Here is a 13,566-nt window from a genome sequence, read left to right on the forward strand (position 1 = left end):
TGGAGGATGATGTGAACTCTCAAGTATTGTTTAGTGCAGTCCTCACAGCAACTCTTGTTTTCCATTTCTGTTTTGCATATGAAGAAACTGGTGTACCGAGGAGTTAAGTGGGATTAAGTGACTTGCTCAACCAAGGTCATTGGTAGTAAACCTGGTGTTTGGCCTTGTTTGTCTGCCTGCAGCTCTAGAGCAACTGCCATTGTGTCATTTTGGTGATAGGAAACAGAGAAGACCATGGTGTTATTGCTCCATCACTGGCAGAGCCAGCCCCTTTCCAGGTTGTCCTCATTCCTGGGCACAGGCTCCTGGCCCTCGGGAGCTCGTCTCCTTGCTCTCAGTACTAAGGGCCAAGTACTTACGGAGTGGACCTGAAGTGCTGCAGTCTTCAGGGTGGCGGTGTCATACTGCTAATGTAGTTCAGGAACCCACCATGCTGACGAATGTGTTGGAGACCTCTGCATTTCTCTGGAGAGAGGGAGGTAGGACAAGATGTTCATGTTCACGGGTGAAAATACACATATCGGGTGTACCCAGCATGGACTGCATGGAGAAGGCGCAGCAAAAGCTCTTTGAGCCCCAGGGGCTGACCAGTTAGTCTTGGTTGTTATATATCTCCTAGATGAGCAGGCAGGCAGTCCTTGCCTTTCTCTGGCTAGAACTTTCTAAAAGCTCTAGCTTTGAAATCTCTAAAGAAATTCTCCTACATAGTAATATAAATGGCTGGAGCTGTGCCCTGGGCTAAGCTGACCCCTTTGAACTTAGCCAGCAGTGGGAACTGGGCTGTCAGGGCTGTGAAATGCAGGGTGGGAGCAGCAGGAAGGCACCTGATTATCACAACTGGAGCAGGGTTGGGCCTCTATTTTGCAGGAAGGAAAGAGATGTAGGATCAGGCAAAGTTGAGGATGTGGGGAGGTCTGTAGGGCAGGCCCCTAATAGGTTGGTCATGTCCAGAGTACCTTGATGGTAAGTGCAGGCTATGGCATCAAACACACTTCATTTTGGCACAGATAGTGTTGGTACATACCTGGGTGTTGTGTATTAGAAAGCCTTGTGTCTAAGTCTTATGTATAACCTGCCATGTTGCCCTGACTATGCTCTCTCTTCCCTCTTCTCCCAGAGCTCATCTCCTGTCCTGGGTGTGAGTGAGTATACATCACCAGGGATGTAACTGAACATTTTCTGCTGCAGTGCTTTTCTTCTGGGCAATCCAAGATGGTGAGGGTAAGTCAGCACAGGCAAAGAAGCAGCTAATCCTTTTCAGAAATCTGTGCGACCCTGTCCATAAGTCTGTCCACCCATTGCTTCATCTTACTTGTTACCCTTCCACCAGTTTACCTAATCATCCATCCATCCATCCATCCATCCCTCCTTCTGTCCAGAAGAGAATCAAAATGTTTCAGTTGGGGAAGCAAAATTAGTGTGTTTTTTTCTCTCTCATAGCTTTTACTGAAAATTATGACTACTAAGCTTTTATTCCCTCCACCCTCCCAATACTCGAGCTGAAGCTCATTCACCAGCCGGGGTTAGAGGGGTTCATCAGTTTTGCTTGTATTTAACAACTAATACCTTTTCCCTGAGTTTCTGAAATTTCACACCACTTACTGACTAGTATCCCTTCTTATTCTTTCTCCACTGGGGTATCCTTGCCACTACATTTTATTCATTTGCCATTTTACTTACTTGCTCCTGTATTACATTCTTACTGAATGTCTGACATATATGCCAGGGCCTGTTCTGAGTACTAGGGAGACAGAGACCAATGTCTCTACCCTCAAGGAATTAATAGTTTAGTTAGTAAAACCTACATTTCTCCTCTTTTCTTTTTCTTGCTGTAGGTTTGTCAGATCCCAGGGTGAGGACAAAGCTGTCAGAATCCACATCAGTTTGGTGGCCTCTATTATTCAGCACAGACAGGCTAATTTTTCAGAAATCTTTTCATCTCTCATATCAGCCCTGCATGATATTTTCTGACCAAATGAATGAACATTTATACCAGGAGAAGGCCAGAGATTCTTGGTCCTGGCAAGCCCCAGCAGTGGAGGCACAGCTCTGAGAGTTGGTCCGTCTTACTCTTTCCTGGCTATTTATGATTATCTTTTTGTGCACTCATATAGCTACAGTTTCTTCTTCTCCATAGCATGTTGAAATTTTTGTGTTTGCCTGTTCTTTGCATTTTCCTCCCTTGTCTGCCTGGTGAAGTTCTACTTGTCATTCAGTATCCAACTCAAATGTCACCTCTTTATGTCGCCTCTTTCCTAGCCTCTCCTAGATGGAACTCCTGGAAACCTCGCTTTGCTTCCTTAGCACTTGGTGCATCCTTTCATCACAGCATAACCCACTGAGTGTTTGTCACACTGTCCAGGCTATGTACCTTGAGAGCAGAACCTGGCCTTATTTATCTGCATATCCTCAGCTGCAACACAGGATTTGTGTGAATAGGCCTTGAGGCCACTGCTCTTAGTCACATGCTTTCCTTCATGCGCCCCCGCGTGTCCCTTCCAGGCCGCTCTCCAGAATGGACTGCACTCCAAAATAGTGGAGGAACAGCTCTGTGGGTCCCCAGTCCCTAGCGTATTTACCACTCATAAAAGCAGGTCCAAATGATGAAGACGCTGTCAGTAATTCCAGAACTCTCTACTCCTAGAACTGCTCGGAGTGCAAGGAGAAGAGGGCAGCTCACATCCTTTGTACCTACTGCAACCGCTGGCTTTGCAGCTCCTGCACGGAGGAGCACCGACATGGCCCAGCCCCTGGGGGCCCACTCTTTTCCCGGACCCAGAAGGGATCTCCAGGTATCACTCCCTCTCCTCCAGTAGCTCACATACCCCCACTCCTACCCCTGGCCCCAAAGTAGTACCAAACCACAAAATCTTTGGAGAAGAGCTCTCTGCCCTTGTTTCCCTGCTGGGGGTGAGAGTAGGGGTGAGCCTTTCCTAAAGAAAAGCTGCAGTGTACCTTCACTCCAGGCTCTCCCTGTTGCCAGGCTGGGGCAGGTGGCACATGGGGAGTAGGTGACTGTGAGTGAGATGGTGCAGGGAGGAAAAGTCTTGAATTACCGTGGCAGCTACTTGAGTTCCCTGTCTTTCACCTCTGTTTTAGAGCAATCAGACCCCACTTCTGTTTAGTTACTTGATTAATTTAGCATCCAGGATCAGGGTTTGTCCATTTACCCATCCAGCACCATCTGTTTTAAGTGACGATCTTCTTCAAAGTCTTTTCTCAAGGCCCTTGAACTGTGGGAAGGGTTTTACCTTCATCAGACAGGAGCCAAAGTTTATGATCCATGTGATCTGATCTGGGTAGCTGGTTTCAGCCTCAGTCTGGATTGGGCAGCTGGTTTCAGCCCCACTGTAACAGAATCCTGGTCAATGAGGAGGTGTAGGTTAAGTTCTGGAGGACTCACTATTCTGCAGGAGATCCATGTGCAGCAAGTAGCAGGCACCTTCCTCAGGCTCAGCAGATGGTGAGATGTCTGGGGCTTGATGGTGCGTTATTTCTGGACAGCTGTGCATATCTGGCCAGTGTAAGCCCACCTTCGTCCTTGTGTTCCGGGAACCTCACTGGCCCAGAGAGAGGGTCAGTTTTGCACCACCTTCCCTCTAGCTCTGGGTCTTCCCTGTGTCCATAGAAGGCTGAGGGTGCTCAGTGGAGCTTAACTTAAGAGGTCTTCCTGAGCAAAACATGCCCACTTTCTCCATCTTCTCTGGCAGGAGTGAATGGTGGTTCTGGAGACTTCGCCTTGTACTGTCCTCTACACACACAGGAAGTTCTCAAGCTGTTTTGCGAGACCTGTGATGTGCTTACATGCCATAGCTGCCTCATGGTGGAACACAAAGAGCACAGGTGGGGCAGGGTGGCTGCCCGAGGGGACCTGGGAGGGCTCTGGGCTCTCTGACCTGTGAGAGTGCTGGGTTCCCCGTGCGTGGAAATGCTCTCCCTGCTTAAGCCAACCTTCAGTCCCCAGGCCGGGTTGAAGGTTTTTTCTGTTCTGGTGTGTGGGGCTTCTCTGGAGAAGCCCTGAAGGGCTAAGAGTCTTTGACTCCCTAGATGTAACTCCAGCCTCCCTGGGCCTGACGGAGACAATGCACTGTGGGGATTCTTGCTTAGCTGGCATGCTCAGAGTAAGACTCGGTCTTCCTCATTTTTTTCTCTGCCTCCTCCTCTAGGTGCAGACATCTTGAAGAAGTTTTACAAAACCAGAGGATGCTTCTGGAAAGTGTGACTACACAGGTGGCACATAAGAAATCCAGTCTACAGACATCTGCAAAGCAAATTGAGGACAGGTAGCACCAGCTAGCCCCTGGTCACGGTGGAAATGCTCTGTTCCCTCTTACCCTGGGCCCTAGTACCAGGATGGAGTGGACATGCAGACGCCTATGTCCCAGAAGGCACATGTCCTGGTCTTAGAGGTCTCAGGGCCAGGGTGGGGGTTTCGGGTCATCTCTTGGTGAATGGAGCCAAGCTAGGTGAGGATGATCACAGTGAACCTGGGCTAAAGTGCCTGCCTTCTGAACATGACCATGAACTGACCAAAGATAGGTGCTTAAGAACAAGGGCACAGAGTAGATACTGGAGAAGAGAGGGCTGTTTATTATGTGAGTACAAGTCAGTGGCAATCTATCCTTTATCACTCCTTTCCTAATGTTTTCGTTATACATCTAACACATGGTATGAAGTCATCAATATTTTGTGTAGAAAGAGAAATAAGCATGTGATCCTCCTGAGATAGGATCACATGGCAGGCATTGGATTGGGCATCATGCATGCATCATTTTGATCAGTTCTTACAATTCTTTGAGTCAGGGGTTATCTCTGTTCTACTGATGAGGAGGGTAAGGTTCAGAGAGTTTAGGTGACTTATCTGAGATCACACAGCTAGTCAGAGACTGAGTTGGGTTTGGAAGCTAGGTCTGTGTGGCTTCACAACCTCTTTGTTTTGTTTTTTTTTCAATGGATTTACTGAGATATAATTTATATACCGTAAAATTGCCCTTTTAAAATGTACAATTCAGTGGGTTTATTTTTTTAGCATATTCATAGAGTTGTACAACCATTATTATGATGTGAAAGTCACTCAGTCGTGTCCACCTCTTTGTGACCCCATGGACTATAGTCCTCCAGGCTTCTCTGTCCGTGGGATTCTCCAGGCAAGAATACTGGAGTGGGTTGCCATTCCCTTCTCCAGGGGGTCGTCCCAATCCAAGGATCGAATCTGGGTCTCCTGCATTGCAGGTGGATATTTTACCAACTGAGCCACCAGGGAAGCCCTACTGAATTGTACATTTTAAAAGGGCAATTTTATATGTTTAAATATAATTTTTATATATATATAAAAGATATGATTTTTATACCATAAAATTTCCTTTATAAAATGTACAGTTCAGTGGGTTTTTTTTAAGCATATTCATAGAGTTGTACAACCATTATAACTGTCTACTTTTAAAATATCATTTTTATCACCCTGAAAAGAAACCCATGCACATTAGCAGTCACTCCCCATTCACCCTGCAGCATCCCCAGGCCTTGACAACCATTAGTCTACTTTCTGTCTCTACCTAGGCTCTTTTCACTGCATGATGCTGTTTAGTAGCGTATTCTCCCTTTTAATAAAATAAGAAATTACATGAAGTCATACCTATGTTCACTCTCTCTGTCCTACCTCTAGTGCTGTGTGAAGTGGTGAGCTATTGACTTGACCTGGGGATGGACCTGTAGTTTGCTGAGAGAAAAATGAGTTGAACTTTGGGCCATTGGCCCATTTAGATCAAGTGGGCTGGGTTGTTCTAAGGGCAGGATGGATGGTGGAGGAAGGTTCTTATTTCTTTACATTCGGTGCCTGCTGGTCCCTGATTTCAGTAGGAAGCCTCCACATTGTAGGCTCTTACGTTTGCTGTCTGTAGGCTGTTGTAGGCCTGGAGGGAAGGGCTCACCATGCTCCGTTTCCTCCTGTTGTTTGCAGGATTTTTGAGGTGAAGCACCAGCACAGAAAGGTGGAAAACCAGATCAAAATGGCCAAGATGGTTCTGATGAATGAACTGAACAAACAGGCCAATGGACTCATAGAGGAGTTGGAGGTATACATGAACAGATGTTTAGGTTCTGTACTCTCCCTGGGGCAGAAACCAGGCACATATCAAATATGTCTCATGGCTCAGAGATGCCTGGGCTAGAATTCAGATGTGCAATTTCCATAGCTCTCTGCTACTCCCTGTATCTTAAAATGTCTTGTCTAATTTTGGGAAGTTGGCTCATTAAGGGCTTAGAAAATCAGATCAAACTCCCATTAATGCTGTGGCAGTAAGGCAACTGCCTTCCTGGACTTTGCAGGTTTACGGCCTTGAAAGAGTCATGAAATGAGCTGTGCCCAAGAAATGTAGACATTCATTTTCTCAGTCATTTATCACTTATTCCTATTTGCACTGTAAAATCTACCTACCCTTTCTCTCTCCCTCCCTCTGTCCCTCAAGCAGCCATGTCCTCCTCTCAGGGGTGCAGATTCATCTGATTCCATTTGTGTTTACACTGATGTACCCAGGCCACTAGACTTCTCAAGCATGTGGCCTGCAGTCCAAGAACAGGATCAGGGATTCTGTCTTCTCTCTCCATACCCAGGGCATCACTAATGAGAGGAAGCGGAAGCTGGAGCAGCAGTTACAGAGCATCATGGTTCTCAACCGCCAGTTTGAGCATGTGCAGAATTTCATTAACTGGGCTGTCTGCAGCAAAACCAGCATCCCTTTCCTTTTCAGCAAAGAGCTGGTAAGAAGAACTCCAACTCCTCAATCACTGACTTTGGGTTAGTAAGTGAAAACCATCTTTTACCAAACCTCACAGTGCAAAGGACCCAGGTGCTGGAATAGACCTGCCTTCCTCCAGGCAACTCAGCTAGGAAATTCTGTAGTTCTGTCTCAGGTCATGGATCCAGACATTAATACTAGCAGTGTGCTGGACATTCCCTAGGAAGTTGGGTTTAAATGGGGCCTAAGAGGAAAGGAGTGAAGGATGCCATTGAAGTGTTGGCCTTAAGAGGTTGGTGATGCCCAGGAAAAGCAGCAGGACTTTTGAAAGAGTTGATGGGGTTTGTATTTGGATATGTGAAATCTAAGGGGCCTGTAGGGCGTCTAAAGGGAGCTGTCCCAAATCTGTTTTAGTAGATGGGTCTGGAAGTCAGAAGAAAAGTCAGGGTTAGAGAGAGAGAGAGAGAGAGAGAGAGAGAGAGAGAGAGAGATGTGTGAGTCCCTGGGATTTGGGTGGTATTGGAAAAGTGTGTGAAGAAAGAAGAAAAGAACAGATCTGGAACCCAGGGAAATGCCCTCATTTTCACCACAGACAGAGGAAGGAGATGAATGAAGGAGATGAGAAGCAACCATCAGAAGTCAGCAGAGAAATAGGAGAGCGTGGTGCACAGAATGTAACATAGAGCTTCAAATCTTAAGTGATCACTGTTATCATTGCTACATGGGTGATAGAGGATGAGTAGGTGAAGAGAAACCTTGAGAACTCAGAATCAGGAGGCCCCTGGTATAACCTTTGAAAGACACTCCAGCAGCTTTTCTTTCCAGCAAAGTAGAAGGGTCAAAAGCTAGAATGAGGGATTGAAGATGGGAGGTGAGGAAGTAGAGGAATTAGTGAAAAGCAGAGAAATAAGGTAGCTTGAGAAGGAGACAGGGTTGGGGATGCTTTTTTAAAATAAGGAAAACATTTGCACAAGTTTATTTGGGAGAAGTTGAAGATAGAAGAGATGTGTAGTAGAGGGAGCATACTGGGAAAGCAGAAGGAAGCGGGATCTAGAGTGAAATGGTTGACTTTAAACAAGAGGCACTTCTTTTCTCCGAGACTGAAGGATGGGAAGATGTCAGTGTAATGTAGTAAGTCTGGAGATAGGAGGGATACAAGTTTGAGGAAATTTGCCTTCACCCTCTATGAAGTAAGCAGTGGTAACCAGAGGATTAGACATTAGGTAAATGACATTCAGGAGAGAAGTAAAGATTTTAAATAGTCATTTAAGGACCATGGAGGGACTTCCCTGTAGGCTCAGACGGTGAAGCGTCTGCCTACAATGCAGGAGACCTGGGTTCAATCCCTGGGTCAGGAAGATCTCCTGGAGAAGGAAATGGCAACCCACTCCAGTACTCTTGCCTGGAAAGTCCCATGGACGGTGGAACCTGGTAGGCTACAGTCCATGGGGTCACAAAGAGTCAAACACGACTGAGCGACTTCACTTTCACTTTAAAGGACCACAGAAGAGGAAACTGACGTGAAAGGAAGTGACAAGAAGGACTGAGGGTGGCCCTGAGGATGATGATCAGTGAGGCAACCCCATGTAACATAGCTTTGGGATGGCTGGGTTGACGCAAGGTCAGGCATTGACGGGAAGGGAATTAGGGCACTAGTGATGTTGTTACTTAAAGCAATGGGAAACTAGGATGACCAGCTGGGCTGAGGGAGCAGAGCTTGGAGAGTTCAATGAGGTTGAAGAGCATGCTCAGGAAGAGCAAGAGCTATTGTGATCAGCGACTAGGTTGTTGGAGTTTAAGGTCTCATAGGTAGAATGGTTCTAGATGGTGAAAATGGTCTAGGTCTGGTGACTGAACTGAAAAGAGAAGTGAAGGTGATTTACATTAAAGAGCTCAAGGAAGTAAGAGGCTAAAACATTGATTAGGACATTGGTTAGTTAGATGTTAGCAGGGTAGTTGGATGCTTGCCCAAGTCCTAGATAAATAAGAGAGTTTTAGTAATAAGAGATAGATGAAAAGGATGAGGGAAGAAGAAGGCAGTTGACTAGGATGGAAGGGAGTTTTACAAGTAGGTGGAAGGACTGCTCTGGGGAACTCAGAGAGTGTCTGCCCCCATGGACTTTTCAGTTGAGATTATGGTAGAATGAAGGGAGCACTCTTGAGAGGGTGTTGTCAAGTGATATCCCGAGGAAGAATTAAAATCATCTGAGGCCTGAAAGAGATAAGAATGTAGGCTTTCCAAAAGCCTCAATAAGAGGAAGGGGTTCAGTAGGGGTGGAGGAAGGGGGAAGAATGTGAAGATATTAAGGTGTAAGGAAATGAGGGAGCACACTGGGGAGGACCACAGGCTAAATAGCCATGACTCTGGGCCCTTCAGCCTGTCTAATGAGTGAGGGAGAGGGGATTCTCACTCTGGCACAAGATGCCCAAAGAAATGACCTTTGGTCATTGCTGTTGTCAGATTGTGTTTCAGATGCAGCGATTGCTGGAGACAAATTGTAACACAGACCCTGGTTCCCCCTGGAGTATCAGATTCACTTGGGAGCCTAACTTCTGGACCAAGCAGCTGGCTTCCCTAGGTGAGCCCAGGGCCTACTCTATGGGCCTTTGCATGATTGCTAAGAACATATTTAGACCATCTGCTTAACTCATTGGGTAGATCAGCATATGCCCAAGAGAAAGCGCACCGTGAGACTGCCAGTGGTCATGGAGTCATTCAGCAAACCTTTTCCTGGGGATGATGATGGTGGGGTTGGGGTGGGGGTGGGGAGAGCTGACAGCTTAAATAGCAATGGCAATATAGGACTTTTGTAATAGGACCAGTTGAAATCTGAGTTTCCTATTCTGCGTGAATGTCCCTGTTCTGTTGGTTTCATTGCTAGAAGAGGAGACAAGACAGTGGTCCTACTCTCCAGAATGCTGTATGGCAATGCAGGCAGACCTGTGTCTCTGAGTACAAGGGTGTACATGTGTGTGGGCACAAACAGAGATATTTCAGTGACACAGAGAGAGAGACAGACAGGCAATGTCACACACGTCTTTTGGAGTTGAGATGTAAGCAGATAATTCATGACCTTGTACATTTTTCTTCCCTGCTGCAATAACTTGCTGGCATTCAATATTTAGGCAGAATGTAGACAATTTGAAGTTGTGCCTGTGTTGACAACCTAATGGTAGGTTTGTTAAACTAATGGCCAACTGCTGCCTTTGTCTGGACTGATACTCTCACTGAAAGTGTTTTGAACTTAATAGAATAATAAATGATCTTTAGGTTTATTTTCTGCTTCCCTTTCCCTTTTGATACAATTCCACAGACCTTTGGTGAGCACCTGCTCTGAGTCAGGCCCCACATTGGCCACTAAGTGATCAAAGGTGAATAAAACTCACCAGCTGCCCACAGGGCACTTGGCTTTCCCCTACATCAGCCTCAGAGGAGCTGAAGAAGCCATTAGAATAGCTTATCTTCTCATGCAAGCATCAAGCTTATCTTCTCAGCAATAGCATCATCTTCTCATGCATGAGGGCCTAGGGTCCTCAGACATCAGCGCTGACGCTTAGCACTGACCTGGTGATGGAGCTTCCCTACTCTCCTCCACCCTGCTTGCCCAGCATCTAGTTCTCCAGAACTGTATTTGAGGACTTACCCATTTGTCCTGGGGATGAATCTCCTTTGCTACTTTTTAGCACACTCCCTCTTCTCCCAGTTTTGATAGTTTTGGTCCCAGTCTTCCTTGGCTTATTCTGTTAAAAAAGTAGTCTGTACTCTGTGAGGGAGCCCATGGTTTCTCTAGTGGGATAGAGAGTCAGGACTGAGCCTCTGGTAAAAGCTGAGCTGACTCCTCAAATGTCCCAGGCCCCCAGTGCATGCTGTATAGTTTCTATTGCTGATGGCATTCTAGACTGAGTCTTGGGGGCTAGGGGTTGAATTTCTTAATCTCTGCCTCTGGTACAAGGTTGTTGAATGATATCCTTTTGGCCCTGGAAGAAGGAGGTAGCAAAAGTAGGGGGAACAACTGCAGATCACCTTTGGAAACACTCTCTATTCTGAATTTTTAGGCTGTATAACTACTGAGGGTGGACAGCTGTCCCGGGCAGATACTCCTGCTTATGGAGGCTTACAGGGACCATCATCTTTTTACCAAAGCCACCAGTCCCCAGTGGCCCATCAAGAGACTCTCAGCCATCCCTCACACAAGTTCCAGTCTCCAGCGCTGTGTTCCTCATCCGTGTGCTGCGCCCACTGCTCCCCAGGCTCGCCCTCCCTCAAAGGCCAGGCCCCCCCACCCAGCATACACCCCGTGCACAGCTTTAGGCAGCCCTCCGAGATGGGGCCCCAACAGTTAGGCTCCCTGCAGTGCTCCACACTGCTGCCCAGGGAGAAGGAACTGCCCTGCAATCCTCACCCACCAAAGCTGCTTCAGCCCTGGCTGGAAACCCAGCCACCTGCAGAGCTGGAGAGCGCACCCCAGCGGCTGGGGCAGCAGCTGACTTCCCAGCCCGTGTGCATCGTCCCCCCACAAGATGTTCAGCAAGGAGCCCATGCCCCGCCCACCCTGCAGACACCCTCCATCCAGGTGCAGTTTGGCCACCACCAGAAGCTGAAGCTCAGCCACTTTCAGCCACCGCCACAGCAGCAGCTGCCACTTCCGCCCCCTCCGCCGCCTCCGCCCCAACAGCAGCCACCCCCACCTCTCCCTCCATCCCAGCATCTGGCTTCTAGTCAGCACGAGAGCCCCCCGGGGCCCACCTGTTCCCAGAACGTGGACATAATGCACCACAAGTTTGAGCTGGAGGAAATGCAGAAGGACCTGGAGCTTCTCCTTCAGGCTCAACAGCCCAGCCTGCAGCTGAGTCAGACCAAATCTCCTCAGCATCTACAGCAAACCATCGTGGGGCAGATCAATTACATTGTGAGGCAGCCGGCGCCCGTCCAGTCCCAGAGCCAAGAGGACACTGTGCAGGTGAGGTCAGGGCGGCACCACCTCCCTAGGTTCCCTCTCCCTAGGAGAGCGTCGGGAACACAGCCTCCCCATCACAGGGTGGCACAGGAACACAGTTTCTTCATCTTAAGGTGGCCTTGAGCTCAGCCCTCCCAATTCAAGACTGCCCTGGGCTCCGCCTTCCATCTCAGGAAAACTGCAGAGAGCACAGTACTTCACCCCAACACAGGTCTAGGCTCAGCCCCGTCCAGAGTGGCCTGGCTTAGTCCTGTCCTCCTGGGTGACACCGGGGACCGTGTCTGTTCTTGGAGCTTCCTGAGCTGTGCTGGACTCCAGGCAGTGCAGGGCAGAAGGGAGGCTGTCTCTTACCTTTGTCACCTCACTTCCCTTACTGCAACTTATAAATCCCAGCTGGGGGAAGGGGAGAGCTTAAGCAGATCATTTGCCTAGAGATCATATAACACTGGGGGCTTCCCAGGTGGCACTAGTGGTAAAGAGCCCTCCTGCCAATGCAGGAGGCACTAGAGACCCGGGTTTGATCCCTGGGTTGGGAAGATCCCCTGGAGGAGGGCATGACAAAGCACTCCAGTGTTCTTGCCTGGAGAATCACATGGACAGAGGAGCCTGGCAGGCTGTGGTTCATAGGGTCCCAGAGAGTCGGACACGACCAAAGTGACTTAGCACACATGTATGCTCATAAAACATCGAGTGGTAGTGCCAAGACTTGGGTCCAGGCCAGCTGACTCTGGATTGCCACAGAGGAGGCCTTGTTCTCTCCCTCGGAGGATGACTAAGGCTGCTCCTCTCTTTTCTCAGCTAAAAGCCAGTTGGAGAGGTGCAGTTTGTACCTCTGAGATCTTTGCAGCACTCCACACCTTCATTCTTAATTCTTGCTTTTCTTGGTTCCCAACAGCTTCCTGTTCCAGACCCTTCCTTCTCCCCTTTCACTTTTTTCATAGTGAAATATATGTACATTTATACCTTCAAAGCAGCTCTATAGACTTTCACTTTATTACAAAATATAAGGCTTTACATTTATGCTTCTGCACTGACAACTTCAATTTTATTTTTATTTATTTATTTATTTGACTCTGCTGCATAGCATGTGGGATCTTAGTTCCCCCACCAGGGATGGAACCCGGGCCTCCTGCAATGGAAAGGCAGTTTCTAAACCACTGGACCACCAGGGAAGTCCCTAAGCACTGACTTCAGATCATGCTTCAAATGTCTGCCTCTGAGGCTCAGTTCCTTATATAGAATAACTCTTATGATGGCAGAGAAGGGTCTAGGGTTTATAGAGGACCACAGCTCTATAAATGTAAGTGAAAACTGTTGTGATTGCTTAGGTGACTGTGACAAAGTTAGCTCATGATTCTTGGTTTGAGTTCTATTCTAAGATGTCATATTAGGAACAGCTTAGATAAGAGTATCTTCCTGGAAAGATTTCAGGCCCTCCGCAGTGTGTAGGTGGTGACGGCGGTAGTGGGCAGTGCAGGTGAGCCTCAGCCTTCACCATTGCTGCTACTCTTTGCGGGAAATGGAAGTCACTCAGTCGTGTCCGACTCTTGCGACCCCATGGACTGTAGCCTGCCAGGCTCCTCTGTGCATGGAATTTCCCAGGCAAGAATACTGGAGTGGGTTGCCATTTCAAGACCCACCCAAGTTCTTATTTTCTCCTCCAGGCTGCAGATGAGCCCCCAGCGTCTGAAGGCCCTAAGCCGGCTCTCCCTCTTGACAAGAATACTGCTGCTAACTTGCCCCAGGCATCTGGGGAGGAAAACCCTCACAGTGTCCCCCCACTGGACAGCGCCATCCAGCACTCCTCTCCGAATGTGGTGAGAAAGGTACAATTGGAGCCTTTCCCTGATCATATGGGACCCACTGCCAGT

General features: G+C 48.0%; 1 protein-coding gene across 1 annotated transcript in view; it reads left to right on the plus strand.

Annotated features, from left to right (window-relative positions):
- TRIM66 (tripartite motif containing 66) overlaps positions 1–13,566 on the plus strand; it is a 53,642-nt gene that overhangs the window by 17,213 nt on the left and 22,863 nt on the right. Inside the window, 9 exon segments of the mRNA XM_043915117.1 lie at positions 1,120–1,221; positions 2,645–2,792; positions 3,711–3,843; positions 4,167–4,283; positions 5,960–6,074; positions 6,613–6,759; positions 9,199–9,316; positions 10,794–11,698; positions 13,360–13,521. Coding sequence (XP_043771052.1) covers positions 1,120–1,221; positions 2,645–2,792; positions 3,711–3,843; positions 4,167–4,283; positions 5,960–6,074; positions 6,613–6,759; positions 9,199–9,316; positions 10,794–11,698; positions 13,360–13,521 — 1,947 coding nt within the window.

Source organism: Cervus elaphus, chromosome 1 (assembly GCF_910594005.1).
Source record: "Cervus elaphus chromosome 1, mCerEla1.1, whole genome shotgun sequence".
Lineage (NCBI taxonomy): Eukaryota > Metazoa > Chordata > Mammalia > Artiodactyla > Cervidae > Cervus > Cervus elaphus.